The sequence below is a fragment of the Brienomyrus brachyistius genome, chromosome 4 (genome assembly GCF_023856365.1).
Source record: "Brienomyrus brachyistius isolate T26 chromosome 4, BBRACH_0.4, whole genome shotgun sequence".
NCBI lineage: Eukaryota > Metazoa > Chordata > Actinopteri > Osteoglossiformes > Mormyridae > Brienomyrus > Brienomyrus brachyistius.
The window spans coordinates 40,396,740-40,413,691 of NC_064536.1; the positions used below are offsets into that span (position 1 = coordinate 40,396,740).

General features: G+C 43.4%; 2 protein-coding genes and 1 long non-coding RNA gene across 9 annotated transcripts in view; 2 read left to right on the forward strand and 1 right to left on the reverse strand.

The window, feature by feature from the left end:
• The window catches only part of LOC125739749 (proline-rich protein 36-like), a 28,367-nt gene extending 12,644 nt beyond the window's left edge, over window positions 1-15,723 (forward strand). The window contains exon 2 of the mRNA XM_049010223.1: window positions 14,233-15,723. Within this exon, the coding sequence (XP_048866180.1) occupies window positions 14,939-15,715 (777 nt within the window). The 5' untranslated portion in view covers window positions 14,233-14,938 and the 3' untranslated portion in view covers window positions 15,716-15,723. The remainder of the gene's footprint in view (window positions 1-14,232) is intronic.
• LOC125739743 (polymeric immunoglobulin receptor-like) overlaps window positions 1-16,952 on the forward strand; it is a 136,790-nt gene that overhangs the window by 28,606 nt on the left and 91,232 nt on the right. For 2 of the 7 annotated variants that reach the window (XM_049010198.1, XM_049010193.1), the window contains 3 exons: window positions 396-513; window positions 13,261-13,454; window positions 13,795-14,085. In XM_049010198.1, coding sequence (XP_048866155.1) covers window positions 396-513; window positions 13,261-13,454; window positions 13,795-14,085 — 603 coding nt within the window. Of the gene's footprint in view, window positions 1-395; window positions 708-1,054; window positions 1,346-2,501; window positions 2,527-2,953; window positions 3,970-9,141; window positions 10,492-10,907; window positions 11,037-13,133; window positions 13,455-13,794; window positions 14,086-16,952 lie in introns of those variants that run through there. The other 5 variants (XM_049010194.1, XM_049010199.1, XM_049010200.1 and 2 more) reach the window with 5 other exon arrangements.
• Window positions 8,495-9,101, reverse strand: LOC125739758 (uncharacterized). The gene is made up of 2 exons (XR_007397291.1): window positions 9,036-9,101; window positions 8,495-8,701 (listed from the first exon to the last, which is right to left on the reverse strand). It is a non-coding gene; the product is annotated as an uncharacterized LOC125739758 (long non-coding RNA).

Here is a 16,952-nt window from a genome sequence, read left to right on the forward strand (position 1 = left end):
ACATTGTGGGGATATTTGGTCCTCACAATGTAATGTTTACCTGAACCCCTTCTCCACACACACACACCATTGATACCTACGGGCAATTCGGATACTTAACCTGAGCATGTTCTTGGAGAGTGGGGGGCCACTAGAGCACCTGGAGGAAACCCCACAATGACACTGGGGGAGCATGCAAACTCCACAGACACAGAGCCATAGCAGAGAGTCAGACTCTATGTGAGGCAACAGCGCTAAGCACTACACCACCGTGCCTTTAGCAAAGCAAATTTTAATATTCTTTCTTTAATACTCTGTGTATAATATTCTGCCTCTTTATTAATTTGTGTATAAATGGTGTAATAGGGAGAGAGAGTTAATCAGTAACTTTGGTAATTTTCATACCTTCCCTGCAGGTGTGTCCACACTGAGACGAGTGTCTGTACAGAGAGGAGGATCTGTCACCATCTCATGTTTATATGGTGACAGATATAAAACTCATGTGAAATACTGGTGCAGAGGGTATAATGTGAGGTCATGTACTCCCATAGTACACACTGACTCTCCACAGGAGGGTAAAGTGTCAGTCAGAGATGATCCTGACCAGCAAGTCTTCACTGTGACCATCAACAATCTGACAGCTGAAGACTCTGATAGGTACTGGTGTGGTGTGAAGATCAGTGGAGCCTCAGATGTTGGAGATCGAGTTAACCTGTCAGTCACTGATGGTAAGATGTCTGTACTGCAGACTGTATCCAATGAGATGCACAGTATGTAACAGGTCATTGAATCAAAAAGGAAGGACATTAACACAAATATTGTTTCCTGTAAAAGGAAAAGATACTTTAATATTGTAAAAATATGCATTTTATTTTCATTCAATGTGATAAACAAGATTTGAAAGAAGTAACAGTGTCAGTTTAAATGGGCAACTTCACAGAGTTAAATATGATAAGTAATATATGGCTTTTTGGAAAAACATTTGCATATGCATGTTTAATGAGCTGATTTTCATAATATTTCATTGTGGTGTAAATATTTCAGTGTTTTGTCTGTTCCTAATCTGTGTGTTCAGCTCCTTCGGGGCTGTCAGTGGACAAACAGGAGGTGACCGGTGTGGATGGAGACAGTGTCAGTGTTCAGTGTTACTATGGAAACAACAAAAGACATAGGATGTGGTGTAAGATTGGGGGCTCCTGTGCATCAGAGAGATATGGGAGTTTGGATGGGAGGCCTGTCCTGATCAGGGATGACAAAGTAAATAAAACCTTCATTGTGACAATGAGGGGACTGGAGAGGAAGGACACTGGCTGCTATTGGTGTGCTGCTGGATATCAGCAGATTCCAGTCCATATTACTATCAAACGTAAGTAATTAATTTAAATCTGTGTGTGGATCATTTATACTTGAATATAAAAAGATAAATACTAATTAACCCAGCAGTTTCACTCATGAAGGGGGTTTGTGCTTCTTTGTGGGGATAATCCCCTATTTATCAGCTGTTGTGAAACAGAGTTATTTATTGGGATTATTGTTTCAATGATAGTGGCACGGTGGTCCAGTAGGCGGCGCTGTTGCTTCACGCCTCCATGTTTACGGGTTTGAATCTGGCTTCTGCTCTGTCTGTGTGGAGTCTGCATGTTCTCCACATGCTGTGTGGGTTTCCTCCAACAATCCAAAAACGCACAGTCAGGCTAATTGATGTCTCTAATATACAGTGTGTGTCTTCTAGTTTATGATCTATATGTAACATGAAAAAATCACACCATTTTGCTGCAAACATACAGCCAGCCCTTTGTTATGTATACAAATCCATGTAGTTTGCATTTTTTTTTGTGGGAATGAATTGTTACTAAAGGTATGCTGACTGACTGATTTTTCATTGTAGCAAAGGTCAGTGTTACAGTTGTACTCTGTAATATCTGTCCCAGTGCTGCATCCATCCATTGTCTGAAACTACTTGTCTAAGTCAGGGTCCCTATGGGTGCAAGGCAGGGAACGTCCCATGACAGGGTGCCAACCCATTGCAGGACACGCTCACACTCCATTCCCTCACACAAGCACATCTACCGGGAATTTGACAACTCCAATTAGCCTCAGCATGTTTTTGGACTGTGGGGGGAAATCAGAGTCCCTGGAGGAAACCCCACAATGACACAGGGGGAGCATGCAAACTCCATACACACGGAACTCCTGCGAAGACTTGAGTACATGTGCCTTAGGTACTGTATGAGGTGACATTGCAGACCACTGCACCACTGTGGCAGGGTGGCACAGTAAATACATTAAAATATGTTAATAAAATCATTTATCTCACCTGTTCACTATCAGTGCCCTGGGATGTGAACACTAATTCATTGTTCTCCATCTAATCATTTTCTCTGTAGAATATCTTTCATAATTTATATTTCAGTTTCAAGAGTGACCTTTTCTTAGTCTTTATTGACTAACAGAAAATTGCTTTTTATTAACTATCCTTTCTCCTGTTTCCACTGCTCTCCTTTTCTCTGCACATGATGAAGAAGGAGGGGATAATGAAAAACTGAGGTAAGCATTCAGCAGCATTTACAGTAGTTTGGGGACCAGCTAGCAGCATTTACCTGATCACACAGTAATGGGAAACTGTCATTTTAATTATAAGAGAAAAAGATATAATTTTTTATTTCATTTTCTTAATAATAAACTTGAGATCCCATCCCATCCAGGGTGAGCCCTTGCCTTGTGTCCTGTGTAATAGTACAGATGTGACTGTACCGTGTTTCTATAAAGCATGTAAGACTTTACTGTTCACATCCAACCTCTTATTCAGCTCTTTGGTCCAGCTGGCTCTGTATGTAGGACTGAGCTGATCGGTGCTGCTGTTGATTATCAAGGTGGTTTTAATTCAGTCAGAACAGATTCACTGTTTTGTTCTTCAGGTTTAAATGTGATATGTGTGACTGACAGACACACTGGTGTATTATATGTCTGACAGGTGGGAGCAGGTTCTGGATGCTGTACTGAAAGCTGGGACTGGTGTGTTTTATCTGATTTGCACCATCATCGCCATTCAGCTGCACTGGACCTCCTGTAAAAAGAGGGAACCAATCAGAGAGAAGCAGAGGGTCTCCCTGGATCAGAGGAAGCTGGCAGAGGAGATGACCTTCATGGAGCAGAATGAGTCAGACGAGCTGTAAAATAAACGGTTATGCTAACTGCAATGAGGCCTCTCTCACTCGGCCCTGCTCAGTCTGTACAGTCATAGCATGAGAGTCAGTTAAACACAGAGGGGTTGATTATTTGCTGGGAACCTGTACAACCACGTATTGGCCACTTATTCACAAGTGCTTTGCTGCCACCTGCTGGTTAATGTATCATAATAGTTATCTAGTGAAGGTAAGACTGGATCTTATTAAATTGTCTCTTAATTCTGAAAAAATACGGTACTATGCAAACGTCTTGGGCCATCAAAGAAAATGTTTAATGCTATTTATCTGGGTTGTGTATATTTGCTCCGAACAAAAACACAATTATCATAAAAATATATGCAAATTAAAAGTAACACAATAAGAACTAACAAGAATTTCTTCTTTTCTCCAAAAAGTTACTGATGCCTTGTTGGATCGCTAGATGATGCACGCTTTGGTTCCTAAACCTCTCCTCAGCGGCACCTCAGCCATTCCATGTATTTGTTAAATTTCACCACCAGCTCAATTAATTAATGTATTTATTAAACAAATGTTAATGATGCATTGATTAGCCATAGGAGGTGTGTTAATGGTCAAGTCAAAAATATATGGGTCTATTGGATGGTTGGTGAAAAATACTGTGGTGACTTTAGAAGAGATTTTGAAATGACTGGGCTGCCACACTTTGATGGACAAAATATTATAATTCTAGACGAAGATGAAGATCATTTGAACATAATTTTCTTTGACAGCCCAAGACTTTTGCACAGTTTTGTATATGTCTTTTATACTGGTCATTATTTGCTTTAATACATGATTAATAAATTGCTACTTTACAAAACATTTAGTATTTTTCTGAAATTGGTAAATATTAAAAACGAATTTCACAAACTTAAATGGTTTGGGGTTTTTAGGTCACGCCTCCTCGTCAGAGCCCAGCAATCAGGGACTCTTTTAGAGAGTGATGTAATCAGGACCACCCACTTTTCAATCTGCTGTACAAATACACCAGCTTGTGTCTGCTAACAACAGCCTGTACATATCAGATAAGGAGGAAACAGTATCACATACATATTGGCCAACATCAAATGAAAATGTAACACACGAAAACAGGACCGCCCACTTATCACTCTGCGTAAAATCACACCAGCTTGTCTCAGCTGACAGCAGCCTCACATATCAGCTAAGGAGGAAGACGGCATATCAAAAGTAAAAAGAAAGACACCATCAAATGAAAATATCCCTGTGTGATCTATTGGTTTCTGCTTTCACTCCCATTAAATGACAGTAAGTCTAGTTGCTGTCCGAGGTGCTGAAAACCTGGATCAGTAAATTCCGAATAAAACTTCTTTACCCGATTTAACTGTAACTCATGTAACTCACTTATTTTATTGGCAATGATGCTTTGTTGAGTCTAGAAAGGCGCAAAGAGGGTTACATATAATTTAATTTAAGTAGTTTTACTTAAAAACCAAAAAGATTTGAACAATCAGTTCAACTTTGTACTATAGTGCTTCACAAAAGTAAAATCCATCGAGTTAAATCTCTTTACCCCCAAATCAAGAAGGAATCAAATGCAGAAGCACATTGTGGGAGATACAAGGTGCAGACACATTAAAAGCACTTTTTTGTGTGAACATTATAAAACAGATTGATACACATTAAGCAGTTTGTAACTTTACATCCAGACGTACATCAGTCAGAAAAAGCAGGCGATGACCAGCCCAACCAGCAGCTTCATCTCTGATTGTACAGAATCCCTTGTCAGGGTAACTTCTGAAGTCATGACTAAAGTAATTTCCACTTAAGTAGCTGAATTTTGTGTATCCACTAGAGGGCAGCCACACATAGATTCCCTTATGAATGGTTCTGATGCTTCAGGAAAGCACTGTAGAGAGACCCAGGTATGCCAGTGAGGAATGGATAAAGAGCAGACGGATCCACCAACTAGCTGTAATATGTAGTATTTCAATTGAATTTAAACAAATAAATATAACAGTGTCAGAGTGTCAGATCCATGTGAATTTTTATCATTGATGAACTTTGAAAGCCTGAATATAACTGAGGAGGCCCACGGACCCCATTATGTGTGAAACACTATTGTGGTGCTGAGAGAAACACAAACAGCTCTCAGTCTGATAGGACTGCTGCTAAGACCCACATGAAGTGAATCACCTGACTTTGCCCCCCCAGGACACCCTCACCCCTGTCATACAGACACCTTCCTAACGGACCTCTTGATTTGTACTGATCCACAGGTATTAAAAGGACCTACTGCAGTGACATTTTAAAACTGTATAAAACATAATAAAGACTGAAACAAAGGCCTGAGGTCAGACCCTCTGCATGTAGCACACAGTGTTTCTGCAGAGTCTCACACTCACATCCTGTATAACGACATTTCTGCTTTTCAGAATAAGTCTGATTTCACTGCTCTTTGCTCATTTGCAATATGAGGAAGTAACAGTTTAGAAAATAACTAGACTTATTTGATTAATTTGTTTGTAGCTCTGTGAGCATGAATGATTCACTGTGAAGACCAGCTATCAATAATTTTGCTATAAAATCATGTTTCTAAAATGATAAGGTTGCAGATGTAATTAAAATATTTATTCCTGGTAAGAGCAGGACAACAGCAGCATCAAACTGTTTTCCTTTTTACAGGCAAGAAATAGACAGAAAATGCATCAGTGGACAAACAGTTTATGAAAATCAAAGATAGATGGATGATTTTTAAACCCACAAAAAGGGAGGCAGTGAGGTTAAGGAGAGTCAGGAAGTGAGTGTCAGTCTCCACAGATCTGAGGGCAGTGAGACACACATAAGGCTCCTCTGATGCTCCTCTTCATCCTCTTCTTCACTGATGGGCCTCCAGGTGAGGATCACTTACTCTGGGACTCCACCATTCAGCGTAGTTAAGATGAAGATAAATTTTGCACAATATACTTACTACATCTGTATGTTCATATTCATATTGTTCCATGAAGTTTTATCACTTCCCGATAATGGTCTGTGGTGGTAGCATGTTGACTGACTGATTTTAGAATTGACTGCAGTCTTCTTTGTGTCCACTATGTGGCAGCAGTATACAGGAAATATCTTATTCTGTCACAGCTGCTGGTGTGTGTAAAAATTCACATACTCTGATAACAAGTAATTCTGCCTCCAACTGTTTGTCAGGGATCTGGGCAGGAATGAATTACATGCCGACTGTACATACAACAGAGATGGGCTCCTGGGAGAACTTTGCCAGAAGTTGAAACACGACTTTAAGAATGACACTGATACAGAAGTGGATGGTTTAGGTCCAGAGAGTAAAAATCCAGTTTTTGATGTTGTTTCAAACAACTAGTTGTGTAAAGTGCCACAGACACAGAGTACTCAGCTGGTTGGTTGAAACTAAATCTTGGTCTGGATTTTTACTTTCTGGACCTGAACTATCCACTGCTGCACTGACCCCCACCTTCTTGGGGGAGGGAGTCAGTCCAGACCAGGTCCCCCCCCCCCCCCGCCCCCCAGCTAATAGGCTCCCTGGAAGCTGAAGGGTGTTCCAGCTAGACAGTGCTGAGTGATCTGTGTAATGGGGGGAGCACAGTCACAACAGAGGTGGATGTATCCCCCCCCAGGAAGAAGAAGTGATGGGTGAGGAGGGCTTACCTCATTATTAGTCACCGTTTCTCAGTGGTGCTATACTTTGTCTCTCTCGCTGACAGTTTCTTGCTGATGTAGAGCCCTGGGCACTGCTCTTCCTCCTCCTCTTCCTCCTCTCCCACTCCCAGACACCCTCCCTCCCCCAGTGACACACACCCCATGGCAGTGCTGCTGGCCTCCTCAGCACATGCAGGGCTGCCCTTAAAGAGCCACACATGCCACAGCCAGTCACTGCTGTAAAGGACGACGTTGGTCAGGTGGGCTGTGGTCTGTCAGTAGGTGACACAGAAGACAGCAGAACTCGTATCAGCCAATCAGAGAGGAGAAAGTGGATTTTTCATTGAACTGATCAATCAGCAAGTGAGTGTCAGTCTCCACAGATCTGAGGTCAGTGAGACACACATAATGCTCCTCTTCATCCTCTGATGGGCCTCCAGGTGAGAATCACTTACTTCAGGATGGTTATTTCTTCACTTCATGTTTATAATGACTAACAGCAGATATCCCAGGAAAATGTATAAATTAACTATAACTTGACAGCATGTAGTTCAACCCTTAACTGCGTATGAGCCCTTCAATGGACGGACATCATATGGATTAATGTCGGGTAGGAGGTTATATTCAGAGTACAGGCAGTCGTCAGGTTACAAACCAGATCGGTTCCCAAAGTCAGTCTTTAAGGTGAATTTGTAGGAAAGTCAGAAAAGTAAATGCAGTACATGATAATAATTATCATTATTATTACTGCTATACAGTAAAAAACAAACATACAGTACTGTACTTCCAGCCAGCAAGCCGCTGAAGCCGTGCAATGATTTCAGGAGCGTCACTAATGTCGTGTCTGTTTGTTATTACAAACCATTGCATTTAGCCCAAATTTTTAATATAAAAGGCTTCATGGCAGTCCGATCGTAAGTATGAGCTGTCCATAAGTCGGCCTCCTTAACTCGGGGACTGCCTGTAAAGACATCTGGGCTGACTGACTGATTTTAGAATTGATTGCAATATTTTATTTGTCCACTATGTGGTAGCAGTACACAGAAATGTTCTAAATCTATCATTACACCTGCATGATGGACTGACAAAGTCTGCAGATTTTCTGACATATTGCAGTACCACCATATCTGTACCTGTAATCAAAACAGTGACAGTGAGAAAATCATTTGTGTTTTTATACACTGACACACATTTTTACAATGTGGTCTTATGGACAACATTGACTGCCATATATTACTAATAAGGGGCAGCATGGTGGTGCAGTGGTTAGCATTGTTGCCTCATGCCTCTGGGACCCGGGTTCGAGTCTCCACCTGGGTCACGTGTGTGGAGTTTGCATGTTCTCACCATGTCGTCGTGGAGCTTCCTCTGGGTACTCCGGTTTCCCCCACGGTCCAAAAACATGCTAAGGCTAATTGGCATTGCTAAATTGCCCATATATGTGTGTGTGTGCGAGTGAATGGTGTGCGAGTGTGCCCTGCGATAGGCTGGTCCCCCATCCTGGGTTGTTCCCTGCCTTGTGCCCATGGCTTCCAGGATAGGCTCCCCGCAACCCAGTAGGATAAGCGGTTAAATGGATGGATGGATTATTAATACCCCTATGACTGTGTGAACTTTTATATGTAATACAACTTACAAATGTCATGATGTACCAAACAGTACTTAAAGATGGATGAGAAAAAGCAACAAAGAACCTCAAATAATTTTTCAAATGTTTATTGTTTTACACAAGTAGCAAAGGGGTTCATAATAAAATAAAATATGCTGGCCTATAAAAAAACAAAAATTCACAAGAGACAAAATGAAAAGCAAACAAACAGCAGGACATGACAAACTTTCTGTGGTCAATCATTTCTTTAAGAAATCGGTATGGGCACAGAACCTGCTCAGTATTTGGAGGGGAGCGTCTGTAAAAGCACAAAAAAGGAACACGTTCAGCAACGGTCTCTGCAAGGGGATTCAAACCCACACGCTTTAGCGTTCGGACACCTACAAATTGTACAAATGAGAAACTTTAAACATTACAAGCTAACGTTAGCTGGCTCACTGGAGAAGCTCTGCAATAAGGGGAAACGTGTCTAATTTACGCCGTTTAAGCTACCATAACTCCAAAGTTTAACTGAGATGTCAAGAAAATCAGTTACTAGCATACTTGACATTGCAACATTTAGTCCGAGCCATTACAAATATAAACCACATAATAAAATTTGAAATATACACGCCAATACGGTAAATAATAACCTTAACAACACCATATTCGCTGCAGCCTCCCGGATCCTCGTCTTCCGGGTCGTTTGCAGGGTGCGCGTGACGTCAGAGGCAGAGCGTGCAAATGACAGAGAGTGCGCGCGTGCTGCAGCTCGTACTGACTAGTAGCGACAAACGTAACAAATATTACGGCAAATGAAATACTTTGGTGTACGGCAGAGGTGCAGAGTTTGCTGGAAATTTTGACGGACTACAGTATCCAGGAACAACTAGATGCAAAACACAAGAAGTCCGAGATATTTGTTAAAATACGGGGCTACGTTCTTATATGTGCAGCACGATTCAATTGTATTCGCTTAGTTGCTTACTGGATAAATCTATGAGGGCTGTGTGTCAATGCACGCAAGACAACCCCAGATAAATCGCAAAATAAGGACAATCATGAGCTCCGATATTCTGTGCAGTAGTGCTGTTCTTCAACACAAAAGACAACGCATGAAACAGAAAAGCACAACACAGAAAGTAGCACGGTGATAACGAAAGCGTGTTCAGGCCTGAAACTTTAAGTGCAATGTGTGCGCTGATCTGAGAGGCAGTCATACTAAGCCACAGTGAGTACACCCACAGAGGCGATCCTACTGGGCCTCTTGTTTTCGTATTGATCCACAGAAATTAAAAGGACCTAATGCAGTGGCACTTTAAAAACTGTATAATGCATAATAAGGACTGAAACAAAGGTCTGAGGATAGACCCTCTGTATGCAGCACAGTCTCACCTCAAGTAACTGAAAATATGTCAGCTACTTTATACTCGTGCATAAGAGAAATATGCAGGGCTGCCAATTCTAACGTATGTGACGTGACACACGCTCTCTGACTCTCGCACTCATGCCAGAGATCTTTTTATTATTTTTTTTAACTTTTTTTTAATTATGCATGCAAGAGATCTTAAGATAAGTCTATATTATTCCATTATGAACCTAAAATTTGCGGCATCAAAAGTGCTGTGGTAGTTTCAAACCATACTGACTACAACTAATGAAGCTACCCTGTGAGCTAAAATGATACTTTGTAAAGACCAACTATCAGTTATTTTATGTTGCTAAAATAAGATTTCAAATATTCTTAAAATATCTGTTCCTGTAAACAACAGAACAAAGACAACATCAACAATGTTTTCCTTTTAACTAATAAGAAATACACAGAAAATGCATCAGTGGACAAACACACATCGTAAAGATTATAACCTCTGACAGTATGTACTGGCCCTCACTGTTTTCTGCAGTGTCTCTCCCTCTCAGCTCTTCATTTCACACTTTATTTTTGTATCTGCAGAAAATAGCTGTGAGTCACATGAATGACACAGGAAACCAAGCAAACTGACTTAAATTTTTTAAATATTCCCCCTGCACTTGCATGTTCGCCCCATGTCGGTGTGGGGTTTCCTCTGGGTTCTCCTGTTTCACCCCACAGTCCAAAAACATGCTGAGGTGAGTTGGAGTTACCATATTGTCTGTAGGTGTGCATGTGTGTGAATGGTGTGTTTGCCCTGCAATGGGTTGGTGCCCCATCCTGGGTTATTCCCTGCCTTATGGCCATAGCTTCCCAGATAGGCTGTGGACCCTCGTGACCCTGCACAGGACAAGTGGGTATAGAAGATGGATGCATGCATGGATGGATAATATTAATGGATATAAACTGGATACTGTCGTTCATGAAGTCTTCTTTACTCCGGCTGAAATTTTAATTTTATTACTGAAGGAGTCTATGCATTGATAGTTTATGTTCTTGAGTAACAGTAATGTTATGACTTGATGAAGCGCTAGACATTCAGCCTTATGATTTTATCACTTCCTGTTTAAAGTGTCCACTCCCCCTTCACTCTGCCTGCTGTGTGTGAGAATAGAAACGACAGAGACAGTGAAGGTACAGAGGATGAGGAAGTGAGTGTCAGTCTCCACAGATCTGGGCTCAGTGACACACACACATATGGATCCTCTGATGCTCCTGTTTCTTCTCATTGCTGGGCTCACAGGTGAGTGTCACTCATTACAGTGGAACTGAGTAGAGATCTCTCTCCTGCTCCTCCCCACACTCTCAGCTGCAGTTTGGAGATCATGATGGAGATCTGCTGCTAGTTATAATAATGTGGTCCTGGATATTTTGAGTACTTTTTGATATTTAACAAATGACACATTCTTGCATACAGTGGAAGCCACTTATTGTGATCACGGTAATATGGATCAAATGCTTGACACAGAGCCATTCCTGTACAAATACTGTTTAGATAATTCAGTTATAGTAATCAAGCAGTCTGCTAACACTGATCATTTTGGGTCTTTTTCGACATGACGACCTATAGAAAAAATGAAAATTGAGGTAGTAATTCTTTTTTTATATATAATGTAATTTCACTTTGATCGTCCTGTAACTTTGCCTTGCGGTAACCTGCCTGCTTCTGGCTAGTTACCTAAGGCTAATGCTGCGTGCACAGAAAACATGAAAATGTGCTGTGAAAATAAAAATGTATTGAACTGAATATTTATGTACAGTACTGTACTGTATTATAGCGTATTTGAATTATGCACAGTTCAGTAATTTAATTTGTACAGTACTGTAATTTGAAAAGCGTTTGAAACAGCTGTACTGTGTTTTGACATCGTCAATAAAATTCAGTGAATAGTTACGCTGTGCAGTTTATTACCTTATATTCATGTAAAAATATACAAACCTCAATTAGATAGTAATCTGCCTGAGGCATAAAGAAGAAGAATAAAATCTGTTGTAATGATCATCCGCTTATAGTGATCAATTTTGCCCAGACAGACGTGATATAAACAGTTTCCCCTGTAATTTCAAAAGAGAAAATTATACCTCATGAATTTCTAATTTTGTTTTTTTTAAAAAGCAGATTTCATTTGCTTTTTAAAGTCTTTTGCAAACTATTTCAGGAACAGTGATATTTAAGGAATGATCAATCTATCGTGAATCAGATTATTGATATTGTAAGTATAATATCTAAATATACTGTGTGATGATGTCATCTCTCCCTTTTAGTGATCAATCAGTAAAAAGACACTGTTACTGCAGATAAGATGCCCTCGTCTCTTGTACCCTGTGATTTTCTGTTAGGCTGACTGGGGTCATTTCAGCAGTACAGGTGGTTATGTGAGCAGACAGCCGGGATGCCATCTGTCATTTCTGTGTGTACAGTCAGTGGGGTCTAAACACCCAGCTTCATGTGCTACTGGAGCAGGTCTGTGTTTATCAGGGCTCAAGATCAACCTCAGGGATCGAGATTAGACCTGCTTGTCTTTCACTCTACAGTGGGTTTGGAGAGCTAGTTAACCTCTAGCTGGTAGAGACTAGGGGCAGTGTGGGGGCCTCACACCCCCAAGCTTGTGGTTTTGATATCTGGCCTAGCTCTCTGTGGGCAGTTTGCATGTTCTTCCTGTATCTATGCTGGTTTCCTCTCAGTTCTCCGGTTTCCTCCCACAGTCCAAAGACACGTGGTTCAGGTGAATTGGTGCCTCTAAAAGTGCCCATAGTGACTGTGTGTGAGTGTTTGCCCTGTGACAGACTGGCATCCTGTCCTGGGTGTTCCCCTGCCTTGTGCTCTGTGCTGCCTCAGATCAGCTCCACACTCGCTGTACTGTACTGACCCTGTACTGGATAAGCATGTGGAAGATGGATGGCTGAACTAAAATACATGTAAATACTTTCTGTATCTCATTCTTAAGTCAAATACCACAGAATTAAGTTTACAAATGAAGCCTTAGTGTCACAGGGGTGTGGTCGTCCCACAGTGACAAGCCCATTCATTCGCCTCATCTAGGCCTTTTACTAGGGATTTAAGGTCCTGGTTTTCCTCTCAGACCCTAGAACACACTCCCAGACTCAGATTCCCGATCCCACATCCCACTGTAGCCCTTCCCAAGATCCGACACCTGTTTTGTTTTCCTGTGTCTCTCCCTTGTTCTTGTGACAAAATGACAGTCTTTGTCTTTTAAACATCCCCGTGGTTCTAATAAACGAATGTGACCCTAATCCAAGCATTATACAAACATTATACAGTTACTTAGAGATACTGCGATGTGGAAAATGTGAATTCAGTTGGTTGTTCTCCCTGCAGGTGCTGACAGTGTGTTCACAGTTGGATGGGTGACTGTACAGAGAGGAGGATCTGTCACCATCCCATGTTTCTGTGATGACAGATATAAAACTCATGTGAAATACTGGTGCAGAGGGTTTAATGTAAGTTCATGTACACCCATAGTACACACTGACTCTCCACAGGAGGGTAAAGTGTCAGTCAGAGATGATCCTGACCAGCGAGTCTTCACTGTGACCATCAACAATCTGACAGCTGAGGACTCTGATAGGTACTGGTGTGGTGTGAAGCATAGTGGAGCCTCAGATGTTGGAGATCGGGTTAACCTGTCAGTCATTGATGGTAAGATGTCTGTACTGCAGACTGTAGCCAATGAAATGCACAGTATGTAACATGTCATTTAGCCAGAAAGGAAGGACATTAACAGAAATATTAAAGGAAAAGATGCTTTAATATTATAAAAATCTGCATTTTATTTTCATTCAATGTGATAAACGAGACTTGGAAGAAGTAACAAGTGACAGTTTAAATGGACGATTACATGGGGTTAAATATGATAAGTAATATGTTAAGAAATGTCAGTTTATTTGACAAACATTTACATATGCATGTTGTAATGGGCTGATATTCATAAACATTTCATTGCTATGCAAATCTTTGAGTGTTTTATCTGTGTGTTCAGGTCCTCCAGGGCTGTCAGTGGAGAAACAGGAGGTGACGGGTGTGGATGGAGACAGTGTCAGTGTTCAGTGTTACTATGGAAACAACAGAAGACATAGGATGTGGTGTAAGATTGGGGGCTGCTGTGCATCAGAGAGATCAGTGAGTTTGGATGGGAGGCCTGTCCTGATCAGGGATGACACAGTAAATAAACTCTTCAGTGTGACAATGAGTGGGCTGGAGAGGAAGGACACTGGCTGGTATTGGTGTGCTGCTGGAATCCTGCAGATCCCAGTTCATATTACTGTTAAACGTAAGTAATTCATTTAAATCTGCATGTGAATCATTTATGCTTGAATATAAATAGATAAAAACTAATTAACCCTACAGTTTCCTTCATGAAGGGGGTCTGTGCTTCTTTGTGGGGATAGTCCCCTATTTTCAGATATTGTGAAATAAGGTAATTTATTGGGATTATAGTTTCTATGCTAGTGGCACGGTGGTCCAGTAGGCGGCGCTGTTACTTAACACCTCCATGTTTAGGGGTTTGAATCTGGCTTCTGCTCTGTGTGTGTGGAGTTTGCATGTTCTCCATGTGCTGTGTGGGTTTCCTCCCGCAGTCCAAAGACATGAAGTCAGGCTAAATGGCGTCTCTAATAGAGAGTGTGTGTCTATGTACCCTATGACTGACTGGCATCCTGTCCAGGATGTACTCCATCCCTGTGCCCTGTCCTACCTGGGATAGGCTCCAGGCCCCACATCCCTGACCAGGAGAAAGGGGTAGAAGATAGATGGGTGGATGGCTGTAGTTTTATGTGTCTATGAATGTATTGGAATATTGACTTACACATCAGCCTTAATTCTTAGAGAGACATCCTGTAATTCAGCTCTGATATCCTCATCAGATACTAATACTGTCATGACCTGCTTGTCGGCTCCTCATGTGTGCCACGCCCCCTGCTTACCCACGTGTTCTTTACCGATCGTACCCAGCTGTGTCTGATTATTTTCAATCAGTCCTGTGTATTTCAGTCCGTGTCTTACCTGAGTCCTTTGTCTGTCATTGTTGTTAGCTGTAGTATTGGTGATGGTTACCTGCCTGTTTGCCTGCTTCGTACCAGCTAACCCGCACGATCACCTGCCTGCACCACCCCGATCGTGACAGAATGACAGACCGTAAGAAAAGGAGGAAGCAGAGGAGAAGGAAGCACCTGGAGGAGCTGATCAGTCTGGGCGCCTGCTCCCTCGCCAACCCCTGGCCTCTCGCGGAGGGCGAGAGAGAGGAGCTCGTCCTGGGCTCTGACCCAGAACCGCTCTATCTGGGAGCCTACTCCCTAGCGAGGCTCTGGGCTCCCAGCGACGACGACGAGGAGGATGAGCCCTTCACGTTCCCTGTGCTGGAGCCTATCCCCCCGGAGCAGCTACCGCCCCTGGACCGGTACAGTTACCGGCCCGAACGACTGGCAAATTGGGGAGGTTTTAGGGCTGTAAGGGACTCGATCCCCCGAGTGCCCCGGGTCCCGAAGAGGATCGCACCCGTCTCCCCCTCCCAGGACTTGCCAGTTCTGCCTGCGCTGTCAGCGCAGCTCCCGCCTCTGCAACCTGCGCAGCCGGAGCAGCCATCACCGCTGTCCGCTACGTCTGCGCAGCTTCCTCCACCTGCGGCTTGCCAGTCCGAGCAGCCGCCGCTGCCTGCGGACCCCGATCCCGTGCAGCCGCCGCTGCCTGCGGAGACCACGCCCACACCCACGCCCAAGGCGCCCTCTCTGCCGCTCCTACAGCCTGCAGCTCTTGGGCAGGCGCCCCCCCTGCAGCAACCTGCAGCTCCCGGGCAGGCGCCCCCCCTGCAGCAACCTGCAGCTCCCGGGCAGGCGCCCCTTCCACTGCCTGCCCTAGTGACTTTGCCCCCAGTGACTCCTCTGTCCTCGCCCCGTCATCCTTGACCCCGATCGAGGGCCGTTTTGTCTGTGTCCCGCAAGGGAAGGGGACACAGACGTCGGACTGGGGTCCCACCCGCCCTGCCCCCTGGCTCGCCCTCCCTCGCCTGCACTAGGGCTCGGTTGGCGCCTGCGGGTCCTGGCCCTCTGGGTCGGCTGTCGCCTGCGGGTCCCCCTCCGCGGCCTCGTCGCCCTGCCTCGCTCCCACCTCCGGTGCCTGGTCGGTCGCCTGCTATGTCCCCTTTCCTGCTTTGTCTTTCTGCCTTCCCTGTCCTTTGTCAGCTCCTGTCTCTTGCCCTGTTTTATGCATCGGTCCTGTTTCCCGTCTCTCGTTGATGGTTCTGTTTCTTTTGCTCCAGGTCCCGGTTCCCGTGTCCCGTCTGTCGCCTCCTCCCTGGCGCGCCCGGTGAAGCGCGCCTTTGGGGGGGGTTCTGTCATGACCTGCTCGTCGGCTCCTCATGTGTGCCACGCCCCCTGCTTACCCACGTGTTCTTTCCCGATCGTACCCAGCTGCCTGCCTGCACCACCCCGATCGTGACAGATACTTTACCCAACACCCGAGGCCTGCAGTGGGGCGTCCGGGCCTATGCCAGAGCCCCAGAGCTGTGGTGCTAGAGATCGACTTTTATTTAAATTAGAAATATATTATTTTATACTATTCACAAATAAGACAGATTAATAAATAGAGGTAATGTGCTTTCTGCCAGGATGGGACTGCTGGCTGTCTGCTTCTTACATCCAGGACCAGCGGTTAAACGAGATGTTACAGTCACTCTGCAGTCACCCTGCAACAATTTGTCAACCGGTGGCCATTTTGTTTCATTGTTTGCTTCCTTCTCATGGGCTTATCGCTCACGACTCCAAAAGCTCTTGTGCTGACGCCCCGTTACCCACTGCCGCGGACATTAGCTGACCGACATGCCTAGACATGCAATACGCATAAATCCCCCCCCCCCCCCCCAAAACAGGATGGCTGTGTTTTACCGATATAAAATAGTACATTTTGTTTAAAGCTACAATAAATATATTATAATATTTTCATAAAATAATTAATCTCACCTGTTCACTATCAGTGCCCTGGGATATTAACACTTTGGTCATGACACTAATTCATTGTTCTGCATCTAATCATTTTCTCTGTAGAATATCTTTCATAATTTATATTTCAGTTTCAAGAGTGACATTTTCTTAGTCTTTATTGACTAACAGAACACTGTTTTTATTAACAATCCTTTCTCCTGTT